Below are 23,176 nucleotides of genomic sequence, written 5' to 3' on the forward strand. Positions count from 1 at the left end.
GGTTTGGCTCAATACTATCAAACCTTAACTTCTTAATCACATTTAAATGTTTTTGTGTTTTTATGTGAGTGTGAGGAGTAGCAAGACGGTTAGTTTAACTGGCAGGTAGAGAGCAGGAAGGGGCATAATGTATAACAAGTCTGGAAAGGCAGGTTGTGGACAAGTTGAAGGGCTTTACATGCCAACCAGAGGAGTTTGTATCTGATAGAGATAACAGGAACCACAGGAGTTTATGGAGCAGGAGAAAGACTAGAGGGAGACCAAGTAGGAGGCTGTTGCAATAGTCCAGGTAAGAGTTGATGGGGACCTAAGCTTGAGTGGTTTTTATTTGAGTAGAATGAAGAGGATAGATGGGAAAGAAGTTGCAGAGATAAAAGTGACTAGATTTGTCAACAGCTTTGATTATGTGGGGCGACTGAATGTGAGGAATACTACAGGAGGTAGTGGAAGTTAAACATTGGTACTATTTGGGAAAAGATACTATAATAAGATTCTTAAAGGCAGATAAAAATCCATGCATACCTTTGCCAGTTAAGAGGTCCCTTGATCACTGGGTGACTACCACAGGGCTTGCCCTCTGAATGGTGCTTGGAAAGCAACAGGCTGATCGGGGAAGCAACTTGTGGGTATACTGTATGAATGTGGGCAGGTTTTCCCAATGGCACCTGCACAGCTACTGTTATGGGTGTTTGGGGTGAGGTGAGATTTCTTTGAAGGTTTTGCCCTAGAAACAGAAGGGGGGAGTTTGTGCAGATCTGGGATCAGCGGGAGTAAGGCTATGTTTGGGGTTAAAGAGGCCATGCCAGGACCCCCTTGGGGTTGTGCAACAGCCTCTCAGGGGATTGGAACCCTTATTTTGTAAACTTCTGATTTAAGTAAACTGTTCTGTGGTCTTGAAAATTCTTCTATGTCTAATTTAGAATTGTAATGTATAGTTTTACAATTATATAGAAATAAGACAAAGGAATTTTTTTAAAAAACCTTATTTTTATGAGAAATATTTCCACATGGGGCTACATAGATGCTTATTTTCTATTAATGGTATTCCTGATTATTTTCATGTTTTCTTTCTGTTTCTTTAGGCCAATAAATCTTCCTACAGAGGATGGGACTTTTATAAAGGAATTCGAAGGATTGTTCTCCCAAGGGCTCAAAGATCCTTTCTATGGACCCATATTACCACTTTCTGCTGTTGCTGGGCTAGTTGGTATAGAAGCAGAAAACTTCAGGGTAATTGCCAACACACTCTTTTCTCAATAATCCGATCCATACTATTCTATTAAAGGTGCCCTTACACTAAACTAGGAAGTTGGGTTCTAAGGAAACAGTCATTACTAAAACACAGGAAATACTTGTTCTTATGTCACTCTAACTCTTCAGATGAAATTCAATCCAATTCAGCACATATTTGTGAAGTCCCTCTTGTACTGTGTGTAGAGCACTGGGCGAGGAACGGGAGAAATAAGCTATGACCTCATGGAGAAGAGATGTCTAACCAGTTCTTTATTCTTTTTCTTGATCATTCTGTAAAATGGGAATAATAATAGCTATATAATTTACAGGTCTGTTCTGAGGCTCAAATCATATAGTAGATACCAAAGTTTTTTGAAAACCATAAATCACAGTATAAATGTCAGCCAATATTTGTTATTTACTAGTTTGGGGTATAGGAACAGATCTTTAACTTTAGTTGCCGATGTTCCTTTGAGAGTACAGTTCATTGCGCATGAAGCTTTATGAAAGAAACTTCATTTATGCATATCCCTAATATAATATTGGACTTATCTTAATAGCTATTTGAACATATTTTAAATATTTGTCTTTTGGGAATGGAGGCTTAGCTGCCATACAAATACTACTTTAAAGTACATCTCTCTCTCTCTCTTTCTCTCTTAGGTTTTCAAAAATAATTTCTTTTGCCTTCATATAGTATATTGACTTTGTTCTGGGTTTTTTAGCCCATACTTCTTAATTATGTATATAGTTCATTCTAACATCTCACATCCACCTTTCTCATTCTTGAGAAGACTTCTGTGATCCTGATTTACGCCCCCGGTATGCAATTTCTGTCCTTCTTCTGGCACCTCATGTTTTTTGCCTACAATTCCCAACATATCTCTCTCACCTCCTCTTAGAGAGCTATCCCTCACAATAATAAATAACAAAAGATGAATAAAGAAAAAATTGGTTTAATAAATCCAACCAACATATCAGAAAAGTGTGACATACACAGTATTCTAAGCCCACTCTTTCCTACTTCTTCAAAGGAGATGCTTTTTCACATCTCTTCTTTGGGGCCAAGCTTGTTCCTTGTAATTTTGCAATATTCAGTTTTGATTGTTTTGTTGTTGTTTTACTTTTCACTTCCATTGTGGTAGTACATTCTATGTATATTATTTCTTAGTTTTGCTTACTTCACTTTGCATCAGTTCACTTAAGTCTTTCTAAGCTTTTCTGTATTCATCATATTTATTTTTTTACAGCATGGTAATATTCCATTACAAAATGTACCACAATTTATTTAGCCATTCTTCAATTAATGGGCATCTATCTACTTTGCTTCCAGCTTTTTATTACCTCAAAAATGCTGCTATAAATATTTTGGGGTATATGGAACCATTCTTTTTGTCATGGATTCCCTGTGGATATTTCATGAGCAGTGGGGTCTCATGGGTCAAAAAGTATGAACATTTTGGCTACTTCTTTGCACAATTCCAAATTGCTTTCTAGAACGGCTATACTAATTTAAAGTTCCAGCAATAATGCATTAGTGTACCAATTCTTCCACAGGCCATCTAAAATTAAGTATTCTCATTTTTTGTTATTCTTACCAATTTACTGGGTTGGAATTAAAGCTCTTTTGTTTTGGTTCGTATTTCTCTTATTATTACTGACAGAGAATTCTTTTATATGACTGTTAATAATTTGTGATTTTTCTTTTTAGAACTATTTATTTATATGCTTTGACCATTTATCTTTTAGGGGATGGCTTTTTGTCATATATGTATGTATATATATGTGTATATATAAAAAATTTTGAGTTCCAAATTGTCTCCCTCTCGCTTAACCCTTCCTCCCTCCATTGAGAAGGCAAGCAATATGACAGCAATTACATATGTGAAATCACACAAAACATACTAGTCATGTTGCAAAAAAAGCAAAAAAAAAAAAAAGTGAAAAAACTGTACTTTAATTTGTACTCAGAGTTTATCATTTCTCTTTCTGGAAGTGGATAGCATTTTTGTCAAAAGTCATTTGGAATTGTCTTGGATCATGTATTGACCAGAGTAGCTAGTCTATCACAGTTGATCACTGGCACAATATTGCTTGGGAGCCATCTCCAATTGTCCTGATCTATTTCTTGTCACTGAACCCAGACGGCTCCAGAGGAGAAAGTGACCTATGTACTTAGTACACTTTTTAAGAAATCTGTGATATTACTTTATTATCTATATTTATCTATATTATCTAAATATTATCTATTTTAACAAAATGTAGTTTCCCTGCTTATTTATTTTAATTAAATTTATTTTTGCTTTTGCTTTGTTTGAGATCATGATTGCTACACCTGCTTTTTTCACCTCACCTGAAGCAAATAAGATTTTCTTCCAGACCTTTATTTTAACTCTTATGTGTGTCTTTCTATTTCAAATATGTTTCTTGTAAAAAACATATTGTTGGATATTGGTTTCTAATCTATTCTGCTATCCACTTCTGTTTTATTGGAGTTCATCTCATTCATATTCACAGTTATGATTACTAACTGAACATTTCCCTCCAACCTATTTTCTTCATTTATCTATCTCATTCTCTTTTTACCTTATCCCTTCTGAAAAGTCTATTTTGCTTCTGACCATTGTTTCCCTTAATCTGCCCTCCCTTTTATCATCCCCTCTTTATCTTATTCCCTTCCCCTCTTTCATCCCTGTTAGGTAAGATAAGATTTCTATATCCAGTTGAGTTGTGTATATATATATATATATATACATATATATATATATATACATACATATACATACATATTCTTCCTTTTTTGAACCAATTCTGATGAGTGAGGTTCAAGTATTACCTGCCACCCCCCCATTTTCCCTCCATTGTAAAAGCTTTTCCTTACACTCCTTTATGTAAGAGAATTTCCTCAATTTTTCCTCTTCTTCCCCCCTTTTTCCAGTGCATCCCTCTTTCTCATTCCTCCATTTTTTTAGATCATCCCAACATAATTGGCTCACAGTTATGACCTATCTATGTAGATGCCTTCCAGCAGTCCTAATAATGATAAGATTCTTGGTAGTTACATTTCTCATTTACTCATAAAGGAATGTAAACAGTTTAGCCCTTTTAAGTCTCTTATTATTTCTCTTTCATGTTTACCTTTTTATGCTTTGATTGAATCTTGTGTTTGAAAGTCGAATTTTCTATTCAGTTGGTCTTTTCATTGGGAATGTTTGAAAATCCTCTATTTCATTAAATATCCATTTTTCCCCTGAAGGATTATACTGAATTTTGCTGGGTAGGTTATTCTTGGTTGTAATCTTAGCTCCTTTGCCTTCTGGAATATAATATTCTAAACTCAATATTCCTTTAATGTGGAAGTACCTAAATCTTGTGTGATTCCAATGGTGGCTCCATGATATTTGAACTGTTTCTTTCTGGCTGCTTGAAGTATTTTCTCCTTTACTGGGAGCTCTGGAATTTTGCTATGATATTCCTGAGAGTTTTCATTTTGAGAATTCTTCCAGGAGATAATCAATGGATTCTTTCTATTTCTATTTTACCCTCTGGATCCAAAATATCAGTACAATTTTCTTAAAGTATGAGGTAAAGGCTCTTTTTTTCTGTTCATAGCTTTCTGCTAGTCCAATAATTCTTAAATTACTCTCCTTGATCTATTTTCCATCTCAACTCTTTTTCCAATGAGATATTTCACATTTTCTTCTATTTTTTTTAACTCTTTCGATTTTGTTTTATATTATCTTGATGTCTTTTGGAGTCATTAGCTTCTGCTTGTCCAATTTTAATTTTTTCATTTTTTGGTGAGGCAATTGGGGTGTAAGCAACTTGCCCAGGGTCACACAGCTAGTAAGTGTTAAGTGTCTTGAGGCTGGATTTGAACTCAGATCCTCCTGACTCTAGGTCCAGTGCTCTATCACTGCACCACCTAACTGCCCCCTAATTATAATTTTCAAAGTATTATTTTCTTCAGTGAGCTTGTGTACCTCTTTTTCCATTTGGCCCATTCTACTTTTTTTCCATTCTACTTTTTAAGGAGTTCTTTTTATTCAGTGAATTTTTGTACCTCTTTTACCACAGGCCAGTTCTGTTTTTTAAGGTGTTATTTTCTTTAGTATTTTTTGTGCCTCTTTTTTCAAACTATTGGTATTCTTTTCATAATTTTCTTGCATCATGCTCATGTTTTTCAATTTTTCCTTGACCTGTCATCTTTTTATTTAGTGCTATCAGGAATTCTTGTTGGGCTTGTGTCCAATTTGTATTTCATTTTCTTTGAGGCTTTGTTTGTAGCTGTTTTCTTGTTGTTTTCTGAGTTTGTGTCTTGATCTTCCTTGTCACCATAGTAGCTTTTTAATGGTCAGGTTAGTTTTCTGTTGTTTGCCCATTTTCCAGCATATTTCTTAACTTTGAAGTTTGTGTTAAAGTTGGGCTCTGCTCACCTGGGGTGGACAGCCATTTTTCACACTGCTGTTTTCAAAGCCAGTTCTGGGGGTCTGTGAGTTTTTGGTGCTTCCAAGGTGGTATGATCTGGGAGAGGCGTAGTCACTGTTCTCCTGGCCTGTGATCTGCTCTTTACCTAGGAAGTGCTCTTGCTCCCCTGCAGCTACAAGGGCTAGTGCTCTTCTCTGCCCTGGAACTGCCTATGGGCAATGCGGTTGCCAAATGGCACCCACCTTCAGCACAGGGACCTCTGTAATCTCTTTCTGACCAGTTGTCCAGTCCTCTTACTGTTTCTGGATAGAGAGTGCCTTAAGCTGCTGCTGATGCTATCACAGCCTCTCCAAGGCCCGAGATTGGTGTTTTTGCTGCCTGTGCTCTGGCCTAACCCCACCACAGTGTCACAGACCTCTTCTCCCAACCTCCTAAGTTGTCTTGGGCCAGAAAAAATGTCTTACTCTAACCTTTGTTAGCTATGCTGCTCCAGAATTTGACTTGATGCATTATTTTTTCTAGGTTGCTGCCTCTATTCCAGCATCTTGACAGGTCACCACACATTCCCATTTATATTCCACTTTCCCTCTCTCCATTAAAATTCACCCTCCAACTTTGTGATTTAGTATTACAAATTACATTGTTTAGTCTGTAAGGGTTATGGATTTTAGTCCACTCTTCTTTAGTTCTCCTCTTCTTTCATTTCTCTTAATTATTAAATTACACTTATGTCTTTATCACCTAGTATACTTTAAAAAATTCCCTTGATCTTTTTTTAATTCTATAGTTCAGTCTTTTATCTTCTTACTTTCTTAAAAAAAATAACCTGTAGACATGAGGTAATTTATTTCATTTCTTGATAATCGTATTATTTAAATTTATTGTCATACTTTCCACATCTCAGTGATTCTGAACCTCTGTTATAACTGTACAAATCCCATTCTTCATCCACCAAAGGCCAATCCCATTCCCCTTAACCTTGCCTTTTCCAATGTCCCTTCCAGATCTATCTACCCCGTCTTCTGTGCTCTCTGGAATGCTTGCTTCGTTAACAAACTTGCTTTCATTTAAATCTTTTCCTTTCTCACTTCCTCTATCTTCTGGAACTCACTGAAACCTGACTCCTTTCTGATGATACAGAACCCCTACCATGCTATTCTGTGCTAATTTTGCTTTCATCAATACCTCCCAAATCATGGTCATGGTAGGAATATTGGAATGTTTCTTGCTCCTCAACTGCCATTTCCAAATCTCCCTCTTCCACCATTTAGTAACCTCTTCTCCTCTAAGGTCAATTCAAACCACATTTCAATCAAGATTCTGAGAGCTGTTATCTACCAATTAGTAGAACACTTTTCTCTACTCAATAAGTTCATTACCCGACTCACGCTCTTTTCTCGCCAAGTCCTGCCCTCATACTAGGGGCCTTCAACATATATATTAATACTCCCTCAAATACTCTTAACTTCCTAGTTCCTCAGCTTCTTATCTCTTATTACCTACTCTTCCACTCCATCTCAGCTATATATAGAGATAGTTATACCCTTATCTTTTACCCACAAGTGTTCTACTTGTGAGTTCATGAGCACTGAAATTTCCTTATTTGACTGTAATCTTTCATCATTCCATCCTTCCCTCAGTCTTAAGATCCCTAACTCTGATTCTAGTACTCATTCTGACCCCAATCTCTCTACCTCTCTGTTCTTTCCCAGGCCATCACCCTGTAGTTTTCTACACCCTCCTACTTTCCCCATCCTGATGCCCCAGTGAACCAGTTCTACATTACTCTCTACTCTTGATTCCCTTGCTCCCTTACCTTATCTCCAACAATTTCTTGCCAAGCCCAACTTTGGATTATTCCCACCATCCATTGACTTCATTCTTATTTATATACTGCTCAATAAAGCTGAAGAAAACATCAAACTATGCTGACTTAATCCACTACATATTTGTGTTACATAATCTCTACAGTACCCTCACTGCATCAAAGCAATCCTTTTACACCTCCCTAATTGATTCACTTTCCCACTCATCACAGCAGCTTTTTCAAACATTTTTTCCCTCTGCTAACTTCCAATAGTCCCCCTACCTATTTTTAAGCTGAGAACCTTGCCTTATATTTCACTGAAAAAGTTGAGGTCATTTGTCAAGAGCTCCCTCTTCACCTCTTCCCATCTCACATCTCTCAGATGTCTCTTTCCACTATATACCCCTTCATCCCTATTTTCCATGAAGATGTTGCCCTACTCCTTACCAAGGCAAACCATTCTACATGTATTCGTGACCCCATTCCATTCTGTCTTCTCTGGGAGACTGCCCACAATCATTCTATTATTTGCCTCCCTTTCATGGCTAAACTTCTTGAGAAAGTTGTCTATAATTGGTGCATCCACTTTCTCTCCTCCCATTCTCTTAAATATGACTTGTGATCTCATCATTCAACTGAAGCTACACTCTCCAATGGAACTCTTAATTGCCAAATCTAATAGCCTTTTCTAAATCCTCAGCCTTCTTGTCTTCTACAGTCTTTGACATGGTCAACTACTCCTTTCTTCTTGATATTCTCTTATATCCTGGTATTTGTGACACTGCTCTATTCAGGTTCTGCTCCTACCTGATGACTGCTCCTTCTTTGTCCTGGGCCCTTTCCTCTTCTTCCTCCATATAGTCTTGCTTTGTGATCTCATTAGCTCAGTTATTATCTTTATGGAGATGATTCTCTCACATAATTAACCCAGCCCTAACCTCTCCCTGACCTGTCTTACATCACCAACTGCAGATTGGACATATAGAACTGGATATTCCATAGATATCTGAAACTCAATTTGTCCAAAACTTATTATCTTTCCCCCAAATTCTTCCTTCTTCCTAACATCCTTATTACTATCAAATTCACTACCATCCTCCCAGTCACTCAAGCTTACAATAAAGATGTTATCTTAGACTCTACCTCACCCACAACTTTGGATATCTAACCCATTGCCAAGTCTTGATGATTTTACTTTTGCAATATCTCTTGTATAAATTCAAAATGAGATAATATTTGTTAAAAACTTAGCACAGTGCCTAGCACATAGTAGATTCATAGAAAAAGCTTATTTCCTTCTTTCCTTCCTTCCTTCACCTTTCCTCTCTCTCCCCCCTCCTATGACACTGACATCCCTCTGATGTAAGTCTTCATCACGTCATACTTGAAATATCTCAATAGGCTTCTGATTGATCTCCCTGAATCAAACTCTGTATTCCAATTCATTTTCCACTTAGTTGCCAAAATTATCTTCCTAAAGATCTGGTTTGGCTATGTCACCCACTTCCCTACCTCCTACTCCTGGAATTTATTAATTCCAGTGGCTCCTTATTATCTACTCTATCAAATATAAAAGTGCTTTGTTTAGCTTCACACACATCTGTCTTTCTGGGCTTATACTTTGTTCTTACATAGTTGGCAGTCCGGTGACATGGGGCCTACTTGCTATTCTTGCACATGATACTCTATATAACAACTTGGTACTTTTTCATTGAATGACCCTCATGCTTAGAATGCTCTCCTTCTTTCCTTTTACTTCTTGGCTTCCCTGGCTTCCTCCCAGTGCCAGCTAAAGTCCCACCTCCTGCAAGAAGCCTTACATGTCCTCCTTAGTGCTAGAGTCTTCCTTCTAAATTACCTCCAATAGATCATATATTTACATAGTTGTTTGCATTTCCCATTTGACTGTGAGCTTCTTGAAAGCAGGAATTATTATGGCTTTTCTTAGTATTCTCAGTACATGGCCTGGCACATCATAAGCACTAAAGTGCTTTCTGACTTGGCCAGTATGTTTCTATAGTTTGGGGGTGTTTACAAGTCAAAAATTCTGTTCATTTTTCTCTTTTTTGACAGAGATTCTTCAAATGCCTCACTTTTACTAAATGTCTATCTTTTTCATTGATTATTAGGATTAGATTTTCAGGTACATCATTTGGAGTTGCATCTTGAGCTTCTCTGCTTTTCAGAGTATGCACTTTTCTATTCTCTTCTTTGGTTTCTAATAGTTGTATGAAAATATTGTATTACTTGAGTTTTCTTTCTTTTATATTTGAAGTTCTTTCTCTTGACCACTTGCAGATTTTATTGTTTTTTTGTTGGAATTATTAAATTTAACCATTGTGCATTTTGAAGTTTGAAGCATAGGGTTTGTTCCTAGAGGAGATCTATGGATTCTTTTGATGAGTATTTTGTTTACTGTATTTGGAAGTCCTGGCCAATTTTTTTTTTTTGTACTATGTATTGCAGTAAGATGTCCAGGTTTTTCATTCTGTCATGTTCTTGGAGACCTATGATCTTTACATTTTATCTGTTCATCCTATCTTTAAGGTCGATGTCTTTGCCTTGTACAGAGATTATTTTAATGTTACTGCTTTTTGCTTCTCTTCTGCCAGATTTTCCTCCACTTAATGGAGGATTCTAAATTTGATATTCTCTTTCTTACTTTCTTGTCTGCTGATTATTTCTTCTTTGAGAGATAAAAATTCAGATTTTTTTATTCCTAATTTCTCATTGTGTAGATTTCATTTCTCTTTTGAATCAGTCTGGACTTTGTTTTTGCTCCATGTTCTTTTAGGATTTCATAGGATTCTGTGTCTTATCAGTTGTTGGTTCATTTTCCTTTGTCTTATATTATTTGTTAAGCGAGTTCTATACTTGGTTTTTCATATTCTCTTTTCATCCCAGTTTTAGTAAACTCTCTGTTGATTTAGATGCTTATGTTCTTGATTTTTAGTTGAATTTTATTCCTGAAGTCTTTTGTTTCTGTTCTTTTTCTATATATTACCCATACCTCACTTTCTGACAACTTCCTCCTTTTATGTTGTGTATACCCCCACACCTGGATTCAAAGCTGCACCAACCTTCTCCCACAATGGGGAATTTATGTTTCACTGGCTTCGATCCTTGCCCTAAGACTCCTCTTGGAGGATAGGGTTTTCCCTAGTTGCATTTCAGTCCCCTTTTCTTCTGGTCTGGTGTAGTCACTCACCTTGGACCTCTGCCCCTGTTTCTCCCTTGGCTCTCATCCTTCCCTTCTAAGGCTGAGCTGAATCAATATCTGCTATCTCTATAGCCTTGGTGGGTGTGGAGGGATGTTTCTAACCTAAGGGTGGCCCAAACAGAAGGCAGAACTCTTTCCTCTACCTTCTCCTTCACGTGATTGGGCAGACTCAGTGTCTTCCTTAAATGAGTGGATTTAAAAGTATTACATACTGCCAAGTACTGTGTGTCTTCTGGGCTGGGAATCAAGGAAGGAGTAGGGTTTGGCTTTCAGTTTCTACAGCAAGAGGGGATCCCAGTGTGGGTCCCAGGCCCAAGCCTGTGGGCTAGTTTGTATTTCCAGGAATGTTAAAGCTAGTGGGGTAGGGGTGCTGAGTGAATGCTTTAAGGATTAGTATTCTATGATAATAGTTCATAAGGCTTTTTAACTTGTCACCTTTTTTTGTTCTGTGGTTATAGCTGTAATTATTCTACATTTGGTGCACAATTCATCTTGCTAGTCATATAACCCCCTTAGTGAAATTCTTAATAATGATGGAGCATCACATGAAAGCTCAAGTAAATTCTTCACTTTTGCATCTAAAATAGAATTACACAATTAATTTTTCAGAATGTTAGAGTCAGAGAGGACCTTGCAGTTTTCAACCTAATTTTATAGATTCAGAGGCTGAGACTTAGAAAAGGGAAATAATTTATTCAAGATCGAGCTAGTAGCAGAGGCAGAACTGGAACTCATATATCCTAATTCAGAGCATAATAATGTGCTTTCCATTATATTATATTACCTATAATCTTTCCACAACAGAGAAGGGAAGAATGGCTCTCTCCTATGCCTGAATGCTGCAGTACTACAGGCAATGTATGGGTATTATCACTGTCTCCATGCCATAATGATAACAGTTCAGATACCTGAGTTTCCCCTCAACCCCCAAAGGCATAGTCACAGGCAGTATACATGTCCCTTTGACAATTTTTCATGAAATAAAAATAATGCAGGATATAGTCATTTATGAATTTACAGAAGCCAAAGGCCACTAGTATCAACTGAATAATTCTCTGATTGAATTAAGCATTCACATAACTTCGGTAGGGAATCTAGAAGGATTCTTTCTGCACAACACGTAGGGCATGTGGATATGCAACATGCAACCAGAGAGACAAGGTAGAACTGGATATTTGACAGTGGTGACCTCAGGCTAAGAATTTTCTTAGATTTAAAAGTATCTTTGAACTGAAGAGTCAGCAGACAAGGGGTTCTGGGTATACCTGTTAAGTAGATACCTGTATTTTTTTAGCAGGAGGAAATTTAAGGCAGGAGAGGTAGAGATGGTTAAATGAGGTACTGGTGACATTGGCAAAAGGGTAGGTCCATTGGGAAAAAAGTGTGGGGAATTTTTGAAGTGTATTGAAAAGAGAACCATAACTAGGGTGGGGTAATCAGAGTTTCAGAATTCTGAAATTTTCAGGGTTATGGAAAGCCCTATCCTAGACATGTTTCCTTCCTTACCCCAAGCAGCACATACCAAGGGCAAGAGTTGCAGCCTTTGGAGGTAGGAAGTACACTCTCTTTTGCCTGGCCTCAGCCTTGGTGATAGTATTCTTACTACAGGATGGATTTTCTACCCCCAGGGGCTTTGCCTCTGGCCCCTGGTATATGTTGCCCCTATCCTCTCCAGAAGTAGCAATCTGGTGCATGCTTATTTTCTCAGTCAGTTGCTACCAAGGCTGAGTTCTCTCCTCCATTTCTTAACTTCTTCCTCCTTTCCTTGGTGCAAAAATTCTAGGATCAGTTAGTTATGCTTGTAAGCCTATAATACATTTAGCAGTCTTTACAAAAATTATTTTTAATGTTTTATTGAAGCCTAAAGATCATTTTCGTCCCTTGCTTCATCCTACTGCACACTGTTGGAACTCAACAAATAACCTCTATGTTTGCTGCGAAGAGGGTCATATTCTATTCATTAACGGAGAAAATCTGCTTGTCACTATTCTGTCACCGTCACCAGGTAAGAAATGGCTTTGCTGAACTTTTTCAGACATACACATTTGAAAACCAGTTCTTAACATACCCAAAGCTTAGCACACGGTGTTTAATAAATGCTTGTTGACTTTTAGACTTTAAAGATCAGTTTCTTGTTCCATGTACACTTGTGTCATATTTTTCCACTAAAACAATAATAACAACATCAACAACAACACACTATCTCTTGTTAAATCTTGTCTTTAAATTCCTCTCTCAGACACTGTGCAGGCACTTATCTCCTACGGCCAGATGCTTTTGATGAAAATTGCCCACTGCTGATGGGGAAGGGGGGGAGGACAGAGAAGTCCCCCTCCCCACCTCCATGAATGTGCCCTGCTCCCCTACTTTACTCTCTAAGAGCAGCAAGGGAAAACGTAAAGAGAGAACTCAAGAGCTGAGTTCTTCCTCCACAGTTGATTTTTTTCCTCCACTTTTTTTAACCAGGAATCACAGAGTTTTTATCCCTCACCCCTTTACAATACATACTCTTAGTTTCTCTCCTGTTTATTCCACAAAGGAGTAGATGGAGAAAAGGCATGAAAGAAATCCACACCAAATGGTAAATATACTGTCTTTTTCAGTCTTCATCAGATTTTCCTGACCTCTTTATATGCAAATAGGCCACTTGAGGTCCAACCATCTATAATTTCATCAAGTGTATGAAGGGACTCAATTAATGAGTGGTCCTTCGTGTTACACAAATATTCTTTTTTGATGCTATGTGTCTATGATGATTCCTGGAATACCATGCTCTGAAGAATATTATAAGTGACCCAAAAATAATGGAGAAAACCATAGTGGATATAAATATGCTGCAGGAAATTAACAATGATGACTTGTGTGCAATAAGTAGTGTAAAAAGAAGTTGAACTGGTCACATTGGGAGCTAGAGGTAAGAGATGGAGAGCTGAAGTGCTACATAGACGGATGTCTAAAGGAAGGCCTTCAGCATACTGAACGGAGGATTTATGGGAGGACAAAGACAAGAATCATGATGAGGAGAAGCAGATAGAAACTCCTGTTCATCAATAGATATTTATTTAGCATACACCAAAAGCAAGGCATAGGAGAGACAAAGACAGTAATGGAAGGCCTTTCATGGACCTTGCTTTCCACTGTGGGGTGAACATCCACATAAATAAGTACAAACAAGATAACTTGAGGAAGGAGAGAGCACAACAACTAGGGGTGGGAATGGAGAGAACAGAAATCCAGATTATGGACACTGGGAGCTTATATTTTGTCCTATAGACAATAGGCACCATGGAAGATTTTTTAGTAAGGAAGTAATATGGTCAAATGGATTGGAGAGAGGAAAGACTGGAACCAGAAACATTAACTAGGAAGCCATTGCAATAGTTCAGGTAAGATTATAAGGGTTTGAACTTGGATAGGGGCAGGAGGAATGGCAAGATTGTGCAGGTAGACATGAAAAGATTTGGTGACTGACTTGATATCATGGTGGAGGAGAAGAAAGAGTCAAGAGTGCCTCTAAGGTTGTGAAACTGGGAAAATGGAAGGATAGTGTTGATCTCGATAGAAACAAAGAAGTTTGGAGGATGTATGATTTGTGGGAGAAGATAATAAATTGTTTTAGACATGTTGAATTCAAGATGCGTATGGAATATCCAGACAGAAGATGTCCAAAAGTCAGTTGGTGATGCTAAGATGGAGTTCAGGAAAAATGCTATGGCTAAATATAAAGATTTGGGAGTAAACTGGATAAAAATAATAACTGAGCCCATGCTCACTGATGAGATCACCAAGAGGGAGAATACATAGAAAGCAAGTCAGCAAAGGAATCTGAGAAATAACAGGCATGCAGATAGAAAACAGGAGTGAACAATGTCATGAAAGTCAAGTGAGGAGACAGTACTGGGAGAAGGAAAGTGGTTGACATAATCAAAGCTTCATTGAGATCACAGAGCTTAAGGACTGAAAAAAGTCTATGAGATTTAGCAAGTAAGAGATTCACGGAGCAGCTAGGTGGCGCAGTGGATAGATCACCGGCCCTGACGTCAGAAAGACCTGAGTTCAAATCCGGCCTCGGACCAAACACTTGACACTTACTAGCTGTGTGACCCTGGGCAAGTCACTTAACCCCAATTGCCTAAAAGTGAAAAAAGATTCATGACCCAAAGGGCAATGGTAAGATACATGTAGATATAAGCATGACAAGGCATCTTACTATTTTATACATAGCTATTTATGGTATCTCCCCCATTAGACTGTGAGCTCCTTGAGAAAAGGGACTTTCTTGTGCCTTTCTTTGTATCCTTAGCCCTTAGCACAATTCCTGGCACATATCAGATGCTTAGTAAATGCTTATTGACTGTCTAGCCATGACTGACTAGCCATGAACTGTGAATAATAAATGCCTTAAAAGACATCTTTAAGAAGGTGAAATGGACTGGTTATGTAGCAAGAGAAAAGTATAACAGATAAATAGTTCAAGTGTTGTTTTGGAATCCATGAAATATAAAAGGAACCAGAGGAAGGTTATCAGTGATTTGGGTAAATTCTCAGTGGAAGATTGATGGAAAGACATAGAGAATAATTACTCTAGATTAAAAGGCCTGGGTAGATTGCTGTCAAGAACCTCACGCAGCTCAACTTGGACTCTATTCAGTCATTTTGACTTCCTAATTTCCAGTGTTCCATGAAATGAGAAGCAATAGGTTGATGATCCAAAAAGCCAGAATACTAGATTTTCCTTCAGCCAATATGATGACTCCTGTCCTCAATAAACTTTCTAACCATCCAACAACACCTGTACTTCCTAGACTTGAACAGTCAACAGCAAGTTTGAAACACATTCCAAAGAAGCTAACCATCTTTCAAATGAATATGATCCTTTCCTCTGAAGACGGAATAAGTTTCCAGTAGGTGCCTAAATAAATACTCGTTCCCTCAGAATAATGTTATTGGAAGGTGACCCATATATATCATGACAGTCCAGCTATGGATTATTTAAAGTCCTTCAAAAAGTCACTTGGGACTTAGTGGCCCTAGGTCAAGGACATTAGTCACAATACAAGAATAATTTAAGTGTGAACCTCTGCCAATAGCCTTGCAGGAAAACTCGTGTGGATGCTGATGCTTCTTCCAATGCCTTGTTCCCTTGGGAGACAATAACTTTATACTTTGTCACTGACTCAGCACCACCACAAGGCCAGAATACCATCTTTGTAGTCACTGACACACTGACAGAATTTAGACAACTGCAACCATTTAGATAAGTAGCTTGGTACAAGACAAAAAACTGACTGGAGTCTGCAGATGTAAGGTCCAGTCCCGCCTCTGATACACGTGACCTATGTGACCTTGGGCAAATCACTTAACCTTTGTGGGCCTCAGTTTCCTCACTTTAAAAATGAGGCGCTGTACTGACTGGATGTTCTCTGAAATGCTCTTCCAGCTCTAGATCTGTCACTGGCCTGCTGCTGAAGATCACTTAGGTCATCTTTGGCAGTGGTCTACAATTCATTTTACTTTCACGTAAATGTTCACACCTTTAATATATGTCACTTACAGTTTCAATTAATCAATATGCATGTATGATTCCCCTACTATGTGCCGGCACTGAGTTAAATGCTAGAGAAACAAAGGCAGATGACAGTCCCTGCTCTCAAGAAGCTCACAGTCTAATGGAGAAATAACATGAAAACAAGTATGTATAAACAAGAAACAGAGAGGATAAATTGGAGATAATCAACGAATAGAGAAAAAGCACCGGCATTAGGGAAGGTTGGAAAATGCTTCTTGTAACAGGTAGGATTTTAGTAGAAACTTGAAGGAAGGCAGTGGTGCCAAGAGGCAAAGATAAAGAGGAAGAGAATTCCAGACATGGGGGACACCTAGGGAAAATGCACAGCCAAGAGATTTGGGCTGAGTAAATACACAAAATGTATCCCAGAGTACTACCTAAGATGTTAAATCATCAACCATAAGACCAACTGACTGGATTTATTATCTGTAGTTGATTTTGCAATAACTGACTTCAATTCTCTATTCCTTGATACTACATTTTATGAGGACTCTAGATTTCACCCCAGTTCTTCCCAGTACCTACTCTTCACACTATAGTCTCAGTGGTATTACCTGAGACAATTTGAATTTTACCAGGTCAACCTACAACCCACCTTCCAGATGTTCAGGTCTGCGTATAAATGAGGGGACTGATCACTATTACTTTACCAAGGAATCTATAGAGGTCAGAGATAATCTCTAATCAATCACTAGAAAGTATTGTATAACTTTTTTTTTCAGTGAACTAAACTACTTTCTCTGCTGGAAACTGGTCAGTCTGACGCTGAGCCTACTGGCTGAAGCAGCTAGCTTTCCAATGGATTTATTCCCTTTTCCATAGTTGGTATACTGCAACCTGACCTACATCTGGCCTTGGGAACATGATTTCCCCTCTTAGTGCTTCAGGCAACTTTAAGACTATAAGTGGGTATTGATTAGCAATGGAGAAACAGTTCTTTTTTTAAGTATAAAGTACTATGCTATGTATTATAATTGAAATTTTTTATTTTTTCCATAAAGTATATAAAAAGGTTTTGGTATCTCCATCCAGGATGGCTTCTGAAGAGAACTTAAGAAAGGGAGCTATGCATTTTAAAAAATAAAGCAAATTAATAGTATAGGACAAGTCTACACTTAGAATGATTTTTAATGTGAAGTGTTTGGTGAGCCACCTTTAAGAGAAGTATCTTTTCTGCAATGTGGAACCATCTTTGGGTAGCTCAAGAACTTCTTCTCTAAAGGCAAGGTCCTGCTCCAAAAACAGATTTTTCAGAAAGTTTTATTCCCCTTAGCTCTGTGGCTTCTTGATAACCTATGGAAATGCTACCAATAAGGACAGTTAAATACTGGACTCCTACTAAAGAACATTGCAAAACTTGCTTGAAAAACGTAAGTCACGGCTCCGATCTTTTGGGAAAGAAGGTCTTCCATGATTTATTTCACCTAATTTCTCCTGATTAGTTTCCTTTTAGGACTTGTGTATTTAGTTTATACTATGTAAATTTAAGACTACAATCCATGGTCATAATTTTATATCACTTTGAAGATAACTAAACCAACTGAGGTGCTCTTTATTGGAGTGAAGATATTCTTCATGGTCAGAGCATCTATCTTAACTAAAGCATTTCATAGTCATAGAATCACAGAATTTGAGAGTTGGAAGGTACTTCATCAACCATCTAACCCAATGCATTGCACCAGAAGCATCAATCATGAAGCCCATAACACTCCCCAGTGCAACTTGAACCAAATTAAAATGTAATTGGGAAATATCTAAAAATAAATGAAAACACAATAAAACACAGATAATGCTAACACCTGGTTTTCTAAGTCAGCATGCAACCTATAGGCATCTTTAAGTATGGTTAGCGGCCCCCTTTCTATTTGAGCTTGACACTGCATTATACCACCTCTTACAATGGCCATGTGGTCATGGGAAATAATTGAACTTCTCTAAATGTCCTCATCTGTAAAATGAGAATAACGATAATATTTAGAATACTTACCTCACAGAATTGTTGTGATGATCAAATAATGCATGTAAAGAGCTTTGCAAAGCTTAAAGGACTAGATAATTGTTGGTAATAATTGTCAACATTACTGTCATTAGCATCCTTTCCTGATAGGCAGCATGAAGGAGTGGACAGAGCCAACCACAGAGTCAGAACTACCCGGGTCCAAGTCTATTCTCTGACATATACTGGCTGTGTTACACTCAGAAAGTCACTACCTTTCAGTGCCCTAGGCAGCTCTCAAGAAGATTTGCATTGGTAGAAGGAGTTTCCTCCCTGGAATCTCTCTATACCATTGATATCACAGGTCGTCACAAACAAGCCATTTTGTACAGATGTAGGCTGGGATGTGGGTTAGGATCCTGAAGCCCTCCTTAGCAAGCATTATGAGTTTCCTGACGGAAAAGTAGAAAAACGCCTTTGTGACTGGCCCAAGGTACTATAATTTCCTCCAAAGCCACCAAAATCCCAGAATGTTTGGGAGGGTCTGTTGCTTGTCCCCAAAAGACATCTTTTCATTGATTGCCTACCGACTTGCCCCAATCCTCTCAACCATTTTGACTCTCGGTCAATGTTGTAGAATTGGAATTTGTTAATTTGTTTTTCTGTAGCTCTGAAAATGTGTTCTTCAGTGGCTTCATATGCCCATTCCAGCTCTTCGGTCTCTAAGTGCTTGGGATATTGTAAAGTCCACTTAGTCCATGACTTCTGAATCTTTATAGTGATTGTTGACCTGCTAACTGAATGACTGACAGTTAATGACTGAAAGCTGTACTTGTTGAATGGCTTACATTTAGTCCTGCCTCAACAGCCTCTTGAGTTTCTTTCCTCCACCTCAAAGAAGCTATGGTTCTGTCATTTTTGTTACATTAAAAAAAATAGATAGAAAAGTTGATCTTCATTGGTGGCCAAAATAGAATAATAATGGCTCACTTCACATAGCAAAGGGCTTTTCTCACAACAATCAGTATCTCTACTAGTTAGTGCAAGTACTATTTTATAGATGAGGAAACTGAAGCTCTGAAAGGTTAAATGATTTTTTTCAACTATGAAACAGCTAGTCAAGGGTTTGAGAATAAATTTTAACATATGAGTGTCTGGAAAATAGGGATATTTATGCATATTTAGAAAGTGCTTTAGAAATTAAAAGACCTAACATCTGTTTCATAAACTCTATAACCCTGGATGAAAGTTTCTAGAGAAAATGAAAAATGATACAGCATTAATGTAAAGTTGATTGATTCTACTTTAACATTTCTATGATCTATTACTTTGTTTTGTTTTCACAAAAATGAAGAAAACCATTCCAAAATTGAGAGGATCAACACTATGGCATTTTATAAAGAAGGACTGTTTGTTTCTGGAAATGTAAGCTTTTTTGTCTCTATTATTTTCTACCTCTGTCATTTGTCTTTTAAGAGTGAATGTTAATTTTTAAAAATCCAGTCTCTTGGGGGCTAAGGTGAGAACGGGGAAGGGAAATACAGAAAAGAAATACCAAATGATCACATTTTAAATGTGGCCCTAGAGAAATTTTCTTACGAATTTCTGCCAAAGCAACATAAATTGTTCTCAGAGTGTTAGACATGGAACTACCACCTTAGTAATTCTGACATAGATTTAGAGCTGGAAGGGAAACTTAGAGGTCACCTAGGTAGGTAGTAAATGATAGAAACAGAAGTTAAACTTAGTCCTCTCTTGAGCTTGGTCTATTTCTGCATTTATTCCCAACTGATGTGATAATCCATTCCAATTTGCAGCTATAGAAGTTGCTGCAAAATTGAAAAAGAACCATATGATTTAGTACCAGAGTTAGTGCTATAGTCTTAATCTATGACTGATCAGCTCCCTGGGTTAGAATAGAGTAGTAAGGTCATGTGTTTTGTCTCCACTTGAGCCAAAGTTTTTCTCTATTCGTTAACCACAGACTATACTTATAACCCAGCAAGAGTTAAACTTTTGACACATGCGTGCATGCACACACACACACACACACACACACATATGAGGGAATAAATCAAAAGAAAAGTAGGTATCTCTTCCATTTGGTGCTTTAAAAAACAAAAACAATTTTTTGAGACTTAACCCATACATTCCTTAATAAAAAAATTAGTTGCGACTCTGCTTCTCCCTTTTTCAGGCTGTTTTAATAATATATTGCTTCCTTCAAAGCTGCCTTTAATACCATTTCAACCTCCTTATAAAATAAAGGGTGGAAGCTGAGAGGAGAGTTATCATCCAATGATTTGCTTTAGGCTCATGTCTTCTGAGACAGCCCTAAACCCAAACACTTTAAATTAGTATAATGTTAATCTCAAGAGAGTCTGATTAAGGGAATATAGTTTAATTGTCCAACTCCAGTTTAACTACTGGGAAAACAACTTTAAAATCTTCTGTAGGTAAATCAGCAGCATTATCTTTATTATTAAAGGTCAATTAAGTTCACCTAAATCTCTTCATAGTATTTATTTATCACCTACTATATGCTTAGCTCTGTTATGGGGGATCCAAAAAAAATATTAGGCATAGTGGCTGCCCTCAAAGAACGTGGGGAGACAAGGCTAGAATTTATGAAATATTAGCACAGGACAACAGAGGTAATGTGAGTATGAATAAGATTGATCTCTGTAAGACAGGGAAGAAAATAAAGTTCAATTATTTTAAAGCAAATGGCATTACACGCAATTAGAAGTCTTGTACAGACTAAAAGGTGTTAACAGGAATTCAGAGAACAGGAAGATCAATAAAGATTGAGAGAGTTGAGGAAGGCTTTCTGGAGGAGGTCAGAGTTAAGCTGACCTTTGAAAAATGGATAGAGTTTGGTCAAGGTGGGAAGGACGGTTGCACCTCTTGAAATGGATTGTGCCCTTGGTTTGACTAGGTTAGTAGAGAAAGTTCATTCTAAAAGGATGTACTTATTTTCTTATTTTTTTACATCTAGGATGGCATTTTGCATTCTATTACTATCAAGGAAAGTAACTACACTATAAAGGACCACATCAGTTTACAAGCCTCTGTGAAGAATATTGTATTTTCTCCTGATTATACACAAATACTACTTCTAACAGAAAATGTACGTAAGGTGATGAATTCCTATCATAAAATGCTAATATCATGTATCATGGAACATGTTCTTTTTTGAGGTACTTATTGTAATCACATGAATATGTGAAGGATCTATTAATTTATTAATTTATCTATTAATTTAGGAAATCCCTCCACTAAGGCAGATTCTAACCCATCTATGGTTTAGTAGATTAGTCCTAGGGGTTTATCTCAAGAACTGAGAGGTTAGGCCATTTATTCAGGGTCACATAGCTCATAGATGTCAGTGAAAGGATTTGAACCTATGTCTTTTAGGCTCCAAAGTCAGCACTCTATGCATCACAACATATGAATGGAGAGTGGAGAGCCAGGGACCTTCTCTTCCTTCTCCCTTCCCCTTTTCGGCTTAATTTTGTGTATAATCTTTCTTAATTAGGTTGTAAGCTCCTTACAATTTTTATTTTTGTATCTCCAGGGCTTACCACAGTGCCTGGCATATAGCTAGCACTTAAATGTTCATTGACTGACTGACATCACAGTGCCTCTCTCTTATTATACTTTACCAATGCCACATATTTTTCTTCTCCCAGGCTGTTATCCCTGTTCTTGGGTCACTTTTGTATACAAGCTTGATTCCATAGTCATTTACTTCAACAATGCACTGTATTCCACCCTTATCTTCCATTGTTTTTGCTTTACTAATCAAAACCCTGGGTCACCCTCAACATTTGCCTTCTTTTTTCAAGGTGCTGAGTGCAGCCACAGGAAGTCACAAAACCAAGTAGATAGGAACAACCATGTTTTCTAACCTCCATTGCATCTACCCTGCTACACAACAATCCTTTCATTCATCTTTGAGGGACTGCCTTCTATATTCCCCATGGCAGTTCAAAACCTTCTTTCTCTTCAAACCCCAAGTCCATCCTTTTTTACTCTTAGCAGTTGAATTGACCTTCTGCACTATGAAGAAAACCAAGGCTGTCCATCTGAATTCCCCACTTCTTTTTCTCCATCCTTTTGTTCCTGTGCTCTTGTTTGAGAGGATAACGTAGCCTTCCTACTTGTCAAGGACAACCTCTCCACTTAGCCTTGATCTCTTTTCTTCAAGGATCTTGTTTTATTAATCAATTTTTAAAAAATTATCTACAGCCATGATGAGACCTCCATTATCACAACATCAATTTAACAACTGTGTGAAGGATGGATTGGAAAGGGAGAGACTTGAGGCAGAGGGACCAATTAGGAAACTACTGTAATGGTTTATGGTGAAAAGTTATGAAGATCTGAAGTAGGATGGTGGCTGAGGGTGCAGAAAGAATAGGTCAGATGCGAGATATATTGTGGAGGTAAAACCGACAAATAATTGGTAGTTAATGGGATATGGAGGTGAAGGAGAGGAAAGAGTTGAGGATGATTCTGAGGATGTAAACCGGAGTGACTAGAAGGATGGTGGTATCCTCCACAGAATTAGGAAAATTATGAAGAGGAAAGGATTTGGGGAAATAGATATGTTCTCTTTTGGACATATTCGGTTTTAGACTCCTACAGGACATCCAATTAAAGACATTCCTATAGGCAGTTGGTAATGTGGGACTGTAGTTCAAGAGAGACTCTGACTGAATACAAAGACTGGACAGTTAGATGATAATTAAACACACAGAAGTTGATGGGATCACCAAGAAGGTGTATAGAGAAGATCCAGGACAGAACCCTAACTTTAACTTCTGATCTAACTTTATATAGGATCATATATTTAGATTTAGGAAGGACTGCAAAAGTCATCTGTTCTTGGCTGAGCCTGGCTCAAAACATTTCCAGGTAGTTTAGGTTTTATATCAGAACAATGTAAGATACTCATAGATTATTTATAATTAACAAAAA

The 23,176-nt window shown here is 37.6% G+C and overlaps 1 protein-coding gene across 1 annotated transcript in view; it reads left to right on the forward strand.

Annotated features, from left to right (window-relative positions):
* Positions 1-23,176, forward strand: part of LOC114035635 (cilia- and flagella-associated protein 43-like) — a 156,102-nt gene that overhangs the window by 19,990 nt on the left and 112,936 nt on the right. Inside the window, exons 5-8 of the mRNA XM_027851936.1 lie at positions 1,083-1,230; positions 12,549-12,693; positions 19,548-19,618; positions 21,192-21,323. Of these exons, the coding sequence (XP_027707737.1) occupies positions 1,083-1,230; positions 12,549-12,693; positions 19,548-19,618; positions 21,192-21,323 (496 nt within the window). The remainder of the gene's footprint in view (positions 1-1,082; positions 1,231-12,548; positions 12,694-19,547; positions 19,619-21,191; positions 21,324-23,176) is intronic.

This window comes from Vombatus ursinus, unplaced genomic scaffold (genome assembly GCF_900497805.2).
Source record: "Vombatus ursinus unplaced genomic scaffold, bare-nosed wombat genome assembly UNPS02009205.1, whole genome shotgun sequence".
NCBI classification, from domain to species: Eukaryota; Metazoa; Chordata; class Mammalia; order Diprotodontia; family Vombatidae; genus Vombatus; species Vombatus ursinus.